General features: G+C 50.5%; 2 protein-coding genes across 2 annotated transcripts; one reads left to right on the forward strand and one right to left on the reverse strand.

Moving 5' to 3' along the window:
- Nucleotides 1–650: 650 nt before the first annotated feature.
- On the reverse strand, nucleotides 651–6,586 carry COPE (COPI coat complex subunit epsilon). The gene is made up of 10 exons (XM_056337426.1): nucleotides 6,427–6,586; nucleotides 6,050–6,112; nucleotides 5,528–5,628; nucleotides 5,167–5,319; nucleotides 4,647–4,700; nucleotides 3,660–3,741; nucleotides 2,455–2,610; nucleotides 2,113–2,181; nucleotides 1,531–1,605; nucleotides 651–991 (listed from the first exon to the last, which is right to left on the reverse strand). Exons 1-10 carry the CDS (start codon nucleotides 6,550–6,552, stop codon nucleotides 944–946), a joined length of 927 nt encoding a protein of 308 aa, XP_056193401.1. The 5' UTR covers nucleotides 6,553–6,586; the 3' UTR covers nucleotides 651–943.
- A 158-nt stretch (nucleotides 6,587–6,744) lies between these two features.
- On the forward strand, nucleotides 6,745–12,012 carry DDX49 (DEAD-box helicase 49). The gene is made up of 13 exons (XM_056337370.1): nucleotides 6,745–6,902; nucleotides 6,993–7,116; nucleotides 7,215–7,300; nucleotides 7,549–7,670; nucleotides 7,760–7,947; nucleotides 8,084–8,224; nucleotides 8,787–8,862; nucleotides 8,967–9,043; nucleotides 9,558–9,655; nucleotides 10,010–10,084; nucleotides 10,679–10,767; nucleotides 11,156–11,227; nucleotides 11,516–12,012. The coding sequence occupies exons 1-13, from the start codon at nucleotides 6,788–6,790 to the stop codon at nucleotides 11,705–11,707; spliced, it is 1,455 nt and encodes a 484-aa protein (XP_056193345.1). The 5' UTR covers nucleotides 6,745–6,787; the 3' UTR covers nucleotides 11,708–12,012.

Here is a 12,012-nt window from a genome sequence, read left to right on the forward strand (position 1 = left end):
CCAGTTGGACACATTTACAGCGTAGTATAAACCCCTCTTCCCCCCCTCCCCAAAACCCAAATGACAATTCAAAAGATAATTCCAATATTAGAGGAGGTCCCAGCCCAGGGCTCCGCTCCGACAGCTGCTCTTTGCATCTGATACAACACGATCATTCGACACACAGTCTGCGACGCTAGAGTCCAAGGCTACAGAAAAGCATCATCTCATAGCATTGATCACGTTCCGTCCACAACACATGAGGTTCAACCACCACCAGGCTTTCAGAAGCCACCAGTGACGAGTGCACTGCCACACGTACTGCAGGATGTACTTTCCTGCCTCCAGGACACGAGCTACTGCACTTTACCAATTTAAGATTAAGGTTGAGCCTATTACAACCGGATTATTTTTATTTTGGGGAAGCTTTCCCTCTCACCAGCAGTAACCCTTACAGCTGCGTGTGCTACTTCCAGAGGATGCTGAAGTTAAAGGAGAAGCCATTGCTCCGGCTGGAAGAAGATCCGTAACTCAGGGTTCATCCATGTACTGAATGCAGATGCTTAAAATTAACCTTCACACCCTTCCCACATCTGTACCCTCGGGACAGCTGAGCGGGCTCAGTTCCACAGTGGGATTACTCCAATTCCAGAAATTAAGGGGCACACAGCTCCAGAAAAGGCTTTATTAGGAATGTTTAAGGTACAGTGTTGTGTATTGATTCGCACTGTATTTTAAACTGAGTTCAGGACCCAGGCGAGCTGGAAGACGGGCTTTTCAGCTCCCAAACTCAAGTAGCCACGTGTTATATACAGGTTTAGCTCTGGCTTGCTGGACTGCCAGACCCTGCCTCAGCCAGACTGACCCCCAGAAGGCATTTTTCCATGTTACCAGGGAAGCTTTGCACATCAACCCCCATTCCCAAGGTACCACAGAGCAGGTCCGCAGCCTCGTTCCCCTCTCCTCACGCGCTGGGGGCATACTGCATGGCTAGCCGGTCAAAGTCATTCTCCTTCAAATCAGGAACAAAAACAAAATGAACAAATCTTGAACTTTACTGGTAATTGAATAAAACCTGCGTTAGCTGAAGAGAACACGACTAGCACAGCTCACAAAGGAAAAAAAGGAATTCTAAGCAGCAAGATTGCCTGTATCAGTTCTCAGTTTTTTGCAAGTTGTTCCATTTTCCCTTTGCTACTACCTTTCTTTCCCCCTCCCTCAGTTCTCCCTTTCAGAAGGACATTTCCTCTATTTACGCATCACGTCTGATGGTAACAAACTTCTGAAGGATTCAGAACCCGTATCTCAGTGCTATCCTTTCAAGATGTTACCAGGTGCTGGTGCATGACCCCTTTGTTTACTACCTGGCTCTCGTTTCCCAACATCTCCCACAAGGGGCAGGAAATTTGCTGGTAAGTGATGTAAGGGAGAAAGAATGCGGACCCGCCCCCTCAGAACTGCAATCATGTAGGGGTAAAGAATCCGCTCCCCCCATCAGACACGGGTATGAAGCATGATAAATTCAAGTGTATATTAGAAAGCAATTAGTACCTTTGCCTGATACTCCTTTATGAATGGGTGATTTTTATGCGCATCCTTCAGCTGTGACAAATAGCGATTCGTAACCTGATGAGATGAGATAGATAACTTTAAATATTGAGATTAATTATTGAGAAGCCAAGAGTTTAAAACACCACACTTCAATGTGTGTGTTTACAGTGAGTAAAGACCTGATTTTCTCAGTGTCCTGAATGGTAGAAGCCCCAGTTAAAACCAGTAAGACTTGTCCATACCCTCCACGTAAAAAATAGACCTTAAATAGCAGGTTCAAGAAATGACTCGGTGAGAACTGAACACAGAACTCAAGAGATTCCTTTTTCCGCCCAGGCCTTCCTCTCAAGTATATATCCTTGTCTTCACCTGTATCTACAGAAATTCTTTATTGAATATTGAAGAAATGAGCTCCCCGCACCCCAGAACTATTCTGTTGTGTTAATGCCAATCCTGATGGGAACACTTAAAACTGCAAAACCCAAGCAAAGCTGCCACCTGCACCAGGAACACACAACCTGTCCTCAGCAGCAGAAGGGGTCAATTGTTGCCGCTTGCTGAGCACAAGGACACAAGCCTCACCTCTGGTGGTTTGCCCAAGTGCTGCGACAGGACAACAAAGTTGATCAGCGTCTCAGGGTGGCCACTGTCCTGAAAACAAGAACAATCACCTGATGTAGCTGACCTACCCCCACCGTGACTGAAGTGTAGCAACCAGGACAGTGCTGCCCACACCCACAGCTCACTCTACTGGAAAAGGCCAACTAGGAGAAAAGGCAGGCGCTAACAGTGACCACCCTCAGCGATACGTATCAAATTACTGGTATTTTCAGGAAGTTTATCAGTGAAAGTCTTTGCTGTTTTACTCTATAACACCCCCCCCCCCAGCCGAGAGCAAATCTGCCTGGCAAAACCAGAAAGCACCTTGTCCAAGGCCTCCTGAAGCACTCCCTCTGCATCGTCCCACTTGCCCATAGCCATGTAGCAGGCTGCCTGTCCGTTAAGTAGGAGGAGGGTGGAGGAGCATTTGTCTGCCATCTCTTGGAAGATGTAATAGGCATCCTGCAACTTCTCGCCACCCTGCAAAGGGAGAAGACAAACACCCACAGTTTCATTATGCGTTGCTAAGAGGCCTGTACATTCTTGCCGTGGTTGCAGGACTACGCACAAAGTTCATTTCCAGGTTATAAAGCACAGGTATGAAACGTGTAAGAACAAATGCTGACAGCTGTCGGCATTCGTGTGATCTCCTGTACCATGCCAGATCACCGTCAGCCCACAGATGAAAGAAATTAAAAAATATTAAGAACCACTTAAATGATCAAAAGGTTCAAGCTTCCATTCAAAAAGAAACAAACACTTCAAAAGAACCACTTCAGATGCCTGATGTAATAAAGGATTACAAAATGAGATTTTTATAATTAAATGCAGGTATGGACACCTGGCTTTTCAAAAAGTTCCAGGTTCTACATGCAGTGGCTTCCACCAATTAGAGATGGGATCCCTTGTGCAAACTCAGCTCTTAATGAAGATCTAGCCACACACTATTGTACGAGAGATTTCATAAGAAAGCCAAATGAACGCTAAAAAAGAATTCTTAACAGTGTAACAGGTTATTGGCAAGCATAACCCTGAACTTCACTGAATTTTAGGAGACTACTTATTTTCAATCACCTGATTACCTGGACTGCCACACAGTGTATGTTTCTGACTTGCAAACATGCTTGTGAATGTTTGCAAAAGACTGAAAGTCTGGTCTAAGCAGAGAATTACGTTTTTTTCTTGGAGTTTAATTGCAAGCTCTGGATGCCAGTAACACTGCAGCCTTCCATTTTGTATTATAAGGTTTTGTGAATTATTTAAGTGGGGTTTAGCTCTTCCCTGTGTGATCTGAAGGCTAAGGAGCACAGGTGAAAGACTGACAATCCAAAGAATCAAATAGTTTGTGAAGCCAGCTACCAATATTTTCTGTGTTCTTGAAGGAAGGAAAAAAAAACCCCACCCCAAACCCAACAAAAACCATGGATACTTTTCTGAAAGTGTGATGGGAGAAAAGCAATCAAGCAACAAGACACGGAGTGGTGTTTCTCAGATGTTGCCGCCTAGGGATCCCCATTTAAGATACTCACTACGGCCAGGTTCACCCAGGCAGTTGCCAGCTGAGTCAGAGTCGCATCCTCATCTTGCTCCTGCATTTTCTTAAGTTCCTTGCTGCAGAAACAAAAGCGGGAGTCGCACAACAAAGACAAGGCAACTTCTTTAAGAGAGACACAAAAGGTTGTAGTTTCTTCCCTCAGCTCTTTCATCGCTATAGCACAACAGCCACAGCAAGCTGGCAACACGGCCCAAACACCTCCTAATACTTTACTGAAATGATCTGTCAAAGACCTCCCTCGTTTACTTCCCTATGGGAAGTTAAAGAAATTCACATGGCATCTCAGCGTGGCCAGGGTGGGAAGGGGCCTCTGGAGCCCCCCAGCCCAGCACCTGCTCCAGGGCTGGATGTCTCCAGAGGAGACCCCACAGCCTGGCTGAGCCCTGTCCCAGCACTCTGCCACCCTCATGGCAAAGACATTTTTCCTCATATTCAGACGGAACTTCCCATGTTGCAGTTTGTGCCCGTTGCCCCTTGTCCTGTTGCTGGGCACCGCTGGGAAGAGCCTGGCCCTGTCCTCTCGACATCGCCCTTAAGGTGTTTGCATGCATTGATACGATCCCCTCTCAGCCTTCCCTCCTCCAGGATGAGCAGCCCCAGCTCCCTCAGCCCTTCCTCATCAGAGAGATGTTCCAGCCCCTCATCATCTTCATCGCCCTTCGCTGGCCCGTCTCCACCAGTCCCCTGTCTCTCTCGAACTGGGGAGCCCAGCACTGGACACAGTAAATCACATCCTATCAAAGGTCAGATTAAACCTAGAGGTCAGTCTCTTCCTTTAGCTGTACCCAGCTACTGCCACTTGAATGAAAACATTTTGCAGCACACCCACACCTACACACAAGTTGTTCTGTCCACTGCAGGTGTTGAAATGCATCGCCCAGGGAGGCTGGGGGATGAAAATTCCTTTATCAAGACCCACCCCAGAAAAACACCATCAAGAAGCAAAGCGACACAAACCTACCGAGCCAGATCAAGCCTGTCAAGCTTCAGAAGAATCTGTATCATCATGGCCATGCTGCAAGGAACGAGAGCAAAGTGATTTTCACAACTGCAGGCTTTACTGCTCCCTGCGCTTTGCCTGGGAGCCTGCTCCTTAGCAGAGAGAGTGGCCAGTGCCCAGGGACCCACCTCCCTGCTGCAGGGAACCACTAGTGCAGGCCCCAGCAGGGGGAAACTTGCTCCCAGCTCCCAAGCGCTCCCTCGCTGCACTGAGGGACATTAATGCTCACCTCAGCGATTCTGAACGCACGTGAATCGATAAAGCAGGATCTTAGGTTTCACAAGGGAGCAACAGACTTGGCATCGTAGGTCAGGCACCAAATCATTTACTCCAAGGTAGCAAACCTCAAAGTAGTTTCTCAATGGTTTTTAAAGGGTTTTAGACATAAGCCAGACCTCAGGCATTTCTAGGGCACCTCTCCCCAGACGAGAGAGGCTTTGCTAGCACACACCTCCACCATGTCAGGCTGAGTGACACTTACCATTCCAAGCTCTCCCCTTGATGCAGAGTACGCAGAGCCGCGTCAGGATTTTTGTCGTGGAAATAGATGGAAGCAGCCATCAGCAAGAAAGTAGTATTGGCTATATCGACGCTTTTTGCCATTTTCTTGTCCAAATCAGCAACAATTGCATCCCTGTGAAGAGCAAGGGTGAGTATTTGGGAGTGTTTCATTACCACGCAAGACAAAAAGATCCTTCCTCCCCATCAGTTCTGCCTTTTTGAGATTCGCTGCAAACCCACAAAAAACCACAATAAAGACCACAATTCTACAAGAAACTTTCCACATGGAGACATATTTCCTGTAGGCCAGGGCTTGAGTTCGAACTTATTATCAGACTTACCTTTGATTCTCACTTGAAAGATATTCTGCAAACATCTTCACTGCCTGGAGCTCAGGACTAGCATTGGCTTTAATTTCATCCAGGACAACACCATATTTTCTCTGTAAAAGACAGTGAAGAAAACCCTGTGACTTAATTTTTCAGGACACAAGAAATACACGCTTACTTCCTAAAACCACAGTGAGAACAACACCATCAGGAACAGTAGATTTCTACTTTATGTCTCACATTGTACTCTATAAAATGCGACCAGACTGCATAACCCCAAAGAGGCCTATTTACCCATGTGCCATTTTAAAGACAATAAAGCACCTCTCAAAGGGGTCTCACCGGGTCACCCTGACCCTACATACAGTGAGTTGCGATCACAATCGCAGCACGGTCAGGGAACGCATTACGTTCCAGTGCTGAAGGGGGAATTATTACCAAACTGTATAACGCTGTACTCACAGGACTCCCGTTCACGACCCCCTCGACACCAGCCCTGCAGTCAGATTGTGCTGCTGCAGACACAGCACTCACCTGGGCAATGTAGGCGCGGAATAAGAACACATCCCTCTCCACTTCCTTCTCCGGAGTGGACGGCTGAAGGGATGACAGAACATAAGACTCACCCGCAGGGATCCGTACAGCCAGAACCCAACCCCGCAGCAACACCTGAGGCTCCTGCAGGGAAACGATCCCCGCCCCCACCCTCTCAGGGCCCACGGGAGCTTCCCCCCCACTCCCGCGTCCCCCTGCTGGAGCGGGGCGGTGGGGGGCCCCCCAGATAGGCCGGGACGTGGCGGCCAGGATCGAAGGGCACTCGGGGAGCCCCAGGCTCAGGCCTTGAGACGCCGGGGCGGCGAGGCCCAGGGAGAGGCCCGGGGAGAGGCCGCCTACCCCCGAACCGCTCCTACCTTGACCCGCTGCGCCTCATTGATGGCGGCCTGATAGGCCCCGATGTAGAAGCTATTCTTCACGTCGAAGAGCTCGTCGGCATCGCCGCCCTGACCAGCAGAGCCCGCGCCCGCCCCGGACGCCATTTCCCCGCCCCAGACACGTCTCCGGAATCAGCCGAATCGCGGCGGCTGCTGGGAGCCGCCGTCTCCATGGCGACCTCCCGCGCCAGCCAATAGACACGCAAGGAGCTAGAGACGTCAGCAGAGCGCCGGAAGCTGCCTGCCGCGCAAGGCAGGCTGGGTGGGGCGGCAGGGGGTAGCCAATGAGGGGGCGGGCGCTCCTGGTGACGTACGGCAGGAAGCGGCGTGCGGCGCGGCCATGGCGGCGTTCCGGGCTCTGGGGCTTGCGCCGTGGCTAGCGGAGCAGGCACGGCAGGTGGGGCTGAGCCGGCCCACACCCGTGCAGGCCGCCTGCATCCCGGCCGTGCTGCAGGGTGAGTGCCCGGGCCCTCCCGCGCCCGCCGCCGCCCGCCGTCGCCCCCCGCGCCCGCTCACGGGCCCCGGCCTCCTCTCTTCCCCCGCAGGTCGCGATTGCCTGGGCTGCGCCAAGACGGGCAGCGGGAAGACGGCGGCCTTCGTGCTGCCCGTGCTGCAGGTGCTCTCTGAGGACCCCTACGGCATCTTTTGCCTGGTGCTGACACCCACCAGGTACCGAGCAGCCCCGGGAGGGCGCTGAGCGGCTGAGCCGGCCCCGGGAGGCCCCGCCGCCGCCGTCTGCCCTGCTGCAGTTGTCTCCTCCCCGGCAGGGAACTGGCATACCAGATCGCCGAGCAGTTCCGCGTCCTGGGGAAGCCCCTCGGCCTGAAGGACTGCGTGGTGGTGGGCGGCCTGGGTGAGTGCTGCTGCACAGGGCTCGGAGCCTCCGGCCTCCCACTCCAGCCCTGGTATGGCAGGGCTGGGACAGAGCAGGGCACCCGGGGAGGTTCTCTTTCCACACGGTTTGTTTTCTTCACACTGAGGAGCTGTTCCCCAGTGCCCGAGGCAGCGGAGGCTGGTGGGAGTAAGAGAGCAATGCTTTACAGACTAAATGATTTTAAGGTCAGTGTCGAATATTCCTCGGCTCTGTGGTCCTCGTTGCAGACATGGTGGCGCAGGCGCTGGAGCTCTCTCGTAAACCCCACGTTGTCATCGCTACACCTGGCAGGCTGGCGGATCACCTCCGCAGCTCCAACACTTTCAGTCTTAAAAAGCTAAAGTTCTTGGTAAGACAGTTTTATTTTTTAAAATTTTAATACTTTTAAGATTTTTAGGTATGCATGCAGATGAGCTCAGTATTTTTGACTGTGCCTAGGTTTTGGATGAAGCTGACCGGCTGTTGGAGCAGGGCTGTGCTGACTTCACGGCAGACTTGGAGGTGATTCTGGAGGCCGTTCCAGCGCGCAGACAAACGTTGCTGTTCAGCGCCACGCTGACTGATACGCTGAACGAGCTGAAGAGCCTGGCTGCGAACAGACCATTCTTCTGGGAGGCTGTGTCCGAGTAAGTCTCCACCCACTCTACTGAGCGGATGAAGAATCCCGTTTCCACTTCGTTACCTTGTCTCCTTACTGCCTTTCATCTCCCTTATGTTCTATCTTCAACCACCAACTGGTGCTTCACCTTCCCCTCCCGACAGGGTGCGGACGGTGGATGAGTTGGACCAGCGCTACTTGCTTGTACCTGAAGCGGTCAAGGACGCGTACCTAGTCCATTTAATCCAGACTTTCCAGGATGAGCATGAAGACTGGTCTATTATTATCTTTACTAAAACCTGCAAGTGAGTGACATTGTTCCTCCCGATTGCTCCTAACGTACACGTGTCTTTATGTTTCTAGTTCAGATCCGATTTGGACTGAATGGGATGTTAGTCTAGGATGGTATTTGCTTCCTTAGTCTGTTCTGAAGTTTGGTAGAGAAACACCTTTTCCTTGGAGCGGTCTGGGGATGAAGGGCCTCCTAAAAATCTAGCACGCTAGAAGGTTGAGGTGCTTGACCTCCCTGCATCTTCCTTTCCTCCTGCTGATAGATATTGGAAAAGCGAGGGGGGAAATGGCGCTGTTGAGGAGACAGCGCTGTGCTGCTCCCTCCCTTCGGTGGTTCAGGTGACCGGGATTGAGCCCTGGAGCTGGTGACATTCCCCCGAGTGCAAGTGGGAATCCAGTCGCTTTCTCTGGGGTGAGCGGGTGTCCTGTTCCCTACTCCTGTCAGAGCATTCTAGAACTAACTGCATTGTGGGAATTGTAGTGTGAGGGCTTCCCGAGAAACCCCAGCTCTGTCCTCACCCATCAGCTTTACATTTCCCTGTTAGTTTCTGGTAATTTACTTTTTTTCCCTTCAAGGGACTGCCAGGTCTTGAACATGATGCTCAGGAGATACAGCTTTCCTTCTGTAGCTTTGCATTCCATGATGAAACAGGTGAGTGATGGGCAGATCTGGGAGATGGATGCTTCCAGCTGCATCCCTGAGCCAGGCATCTGTCCACATCGCCACATCCCTCATACAGCCTTTTCTCTTTACAGCGGCAACGATTTGCAGCTTTAGCAAAGTTCAAGTCCAGCATCTTCAAGATTCTCATTGCCACTGACGTTGCTGCCAGGTAAGGGAAAAATGTGGTTTTTGTTGCCACACCTCTTAAGCCTGCTTTCTAAACACCAGAACCACTGTGGAGATTAGGGTGGGATTTAGGGATAGGATTAGGATTTAGCAGGAGGGTGAGCTTTAAATTCCCCCTGCTTGAGTAGGACAGGGTTGTTCAGTCCTGTTGTAGACCATCCCTGAGCTGTGCTTCGGAGCCTGTTTGTGTGGGGGGTAGCTCTGATCCCGGCTTGTTTTGCTGCAGCAGGGAAGGGGGCTGTTCTAGCAGAATCATTTCTCTGTGGCTTAATGTGTTTCCCGGATCTAGGGGGGACCTGCAGGGGGAAAGGCAGCGTTGTGTTTTTTGGCTGTTGGGGAGTTGCACGAGGAGGGAGTTTGTCCTAGAACCAGCCTGAGCCAGTAAGGATGATATTTGTTAACATACGGGGCTCTCGGAGAAAGTAGAGGACAAGAATTTAAACTGCCTCTATTAAATCAGCCTTTCTCAGCTGCTGTTCCTTTTCCCTGCATTCCAGAGGTTTGGACATTCCTGCAGTACAAGTCGTCATCAATCACAACACTCCTGGCCTGCCGAAAATCTACATTCACCGGGTTGGCCGGACAGCCCGTGCAGGTGAGCAGGGGAATCCGATTTTTTTGGCTGGCTAAAACTGGGATCCCAGTGTTGGGGCTGAGCCCTGAGTGGGTGCGAGGCAGCTGCAGCGCAGCCTTCCCAGTCAGTACCAGATATACTGGGATCTCTGGCTCAGCATCCCACCTTCAGATTGGGCCGATGGCTCACGCTGACTTGTGTCTGATCTGCGCCAATGGTTATCTGAATTTTCAGAGCAATTAAAGACCCCTCTGAGCACCCTGACCCTATACTGTGCTAGGCTGACTCATGGGGACGGATGGAATTTGGTGTGGGTTAGGCTTCCTCTCGCTCTGCTTGTCAAGATTCATGTATCGCTGTTTTTTCATCATCCAGGTCGCAAAGGAATAGCTATTACACTGGTGACACAGTATGACATCCACCTCGTCCATGCTATTGAGGAAGAAATCAGTAAGTGCCACTAAAATGGGGGATCGTAGATGCTCCTTGGTGCTTGTGCTACTGGCGGCACTGATTTCATCAGTGCAGAATGTTAGGCTCGAGATCATCGGCGTAAAGGTTTCTCTTCCCTGCGTGGCTAAGGCTTGGAGCAGAGCAGGAGCACTTGAACCTCCATCAGCTTTGATTTTGCTCCTGAGTGTGCCAGGCATCAACATCTTTCTCCTCCTGCTATTTCAAGTGGAGGAGAAACCGCCTGATGAGCTTTCTCTAACCTTTTATAAAAGCGGCCAGCTTCTTCCTTACTGCCTTTGGTATTGCCTGTGCGGATGGGGACAAAAATAACAGGTTGCCTTGCATAGGTTCAGGCTTCCTATTTTTTTAGGAAGTAGACCTAATAAATGCAACCTCTTGTGGTATGGGCAGTTGTAGACACCGGGGAGGATTTAATCCTTTGTTGTAGGCTGAAGAAATCGGAGCGATCATAGCATATGACAACAATTCCACTGATAATCATTGGAAAGATATTAGGTTTTTTACTAGTTGAGAACCCACCCCTTGATTTTGTAAGCAACCATGGTCTGCAAATGTCTCACCCTGATTTAGAACTGAAGCTGCAGGAGTACTCTGTGGAGGAGCAGTTTGTGCTTGACATCCTCACCCAAGTGAACGTCACCAGGAGGGAATGTGAAATCGTAAGTGTGCAAGTGTGAAGCGCCTTTGCTGAGAGCACTGGAGATCCTGCGCAGCTGCATGTAAGCAGGAGATTTGTCGCAGTCTAACATGCGGCTCTGGACGTGCAGATTTGCTCTTGAGCATATAAGTAAGAATTTGTGTTCCTCTTTCTGCTGGAAGCGCTTGGATATGTGTGTATGGAGAGTTGGTTTAGTTACTTTCCCTAAGTTTGCTCTATTATTGCACGTTTTCACAGCATTTTTATGCTGCTGCGTGTTGAGGTGGGTACTTTTGGGGGAAGGCCTGCAAGCTACCGAAAATGTGTGTGCTGGGAGGTTCCTCCAACCCTCCAGAGCTGTCTTTTCTATGTGTCACACACAGTGCTCTGCTGTATTTTTCCTTTGACAGGAACTGGAAGGAATGGATTTTGATGAGAGGAAAGAAATAAATAAGCGGAAACAAATGATCCTTGAAGGAAAGGTGAGAGCTGCTGCTATATGAACTATTTTGATTAGTAGCTGGTGTAATGCTGTCAGCGTGGAAGAAGAAGGGCAGTTTCTCCCTCACTGCTGTGGTGTGTCTGCTCACTCCCCTTCAGGGTGGTGAAATTTTATCTGAAAGGGTGACTAAAAGGTATTAAAAAGTGCATTGGAGCAGCCTCTGACTTTTCTAGCCTGTGACTGGGTAGGAAGGCAAAGGGGCTTGGAAGGGCAAAGGGGGTGGCGCTGTCCCTGGGCATGTCGCGTGTCCTGACATTTGCCGTTGCAGGATCCAGATCTGGAAGCAAAAAGGAAGGCAGAGCTAGCAAAGATCAAGAAGAAAAACAAGCAATGCCGCGAGAAGCTCCAGCAGACACTGCAGAGGAAAAAGCAGCTGCAGCTGAAGAAGAAACTGCAGAAGAGGATGGAGCGGCGGAACAACCGGCGTGCTAAGGAAGAGAAAGAACAGCCCTTGGACTGACTTGCTTGGCTCAGACAGCCCTGACGTTGCTGCCACTTTGGGAATACCGGGATCTAATGTGTGTTAATCTGGACGCTTCTGGGGAAGGTGGGTGAGGGGAGAAGGGACACTTTGATAAACTGCCTCTGTTATTTTTTTCTTCCTTCACAACCCTGCTGGCTTGGGCCATTCCTGGCAGCTGGATCAGACTCCTGGAAGAACACCTTTCAAGAGCATGTTTCCTTCCTCCAGCAAAGGAGAGTCCAGACCTGGATTCTTGGTGACGTGAAGGGAAATAAAGATCCTTTCTCTCTCTTCCTCCTTCA

The sequence above is a fragment of the Falco biarmicus genome, chromosome 4 (assembly GCF_023638135.1).
Source record: "Falco biarmicus isolate bFalBia1 chromosome 4, bFalBia1.pri, whole genome shotgun sequence".
Classification (NCBI taxonomy): Eukaryota; Metazoa; Chordata; class Aves; order Falconiformes; family Falconidae; genus Falco; species Falco biarmicus.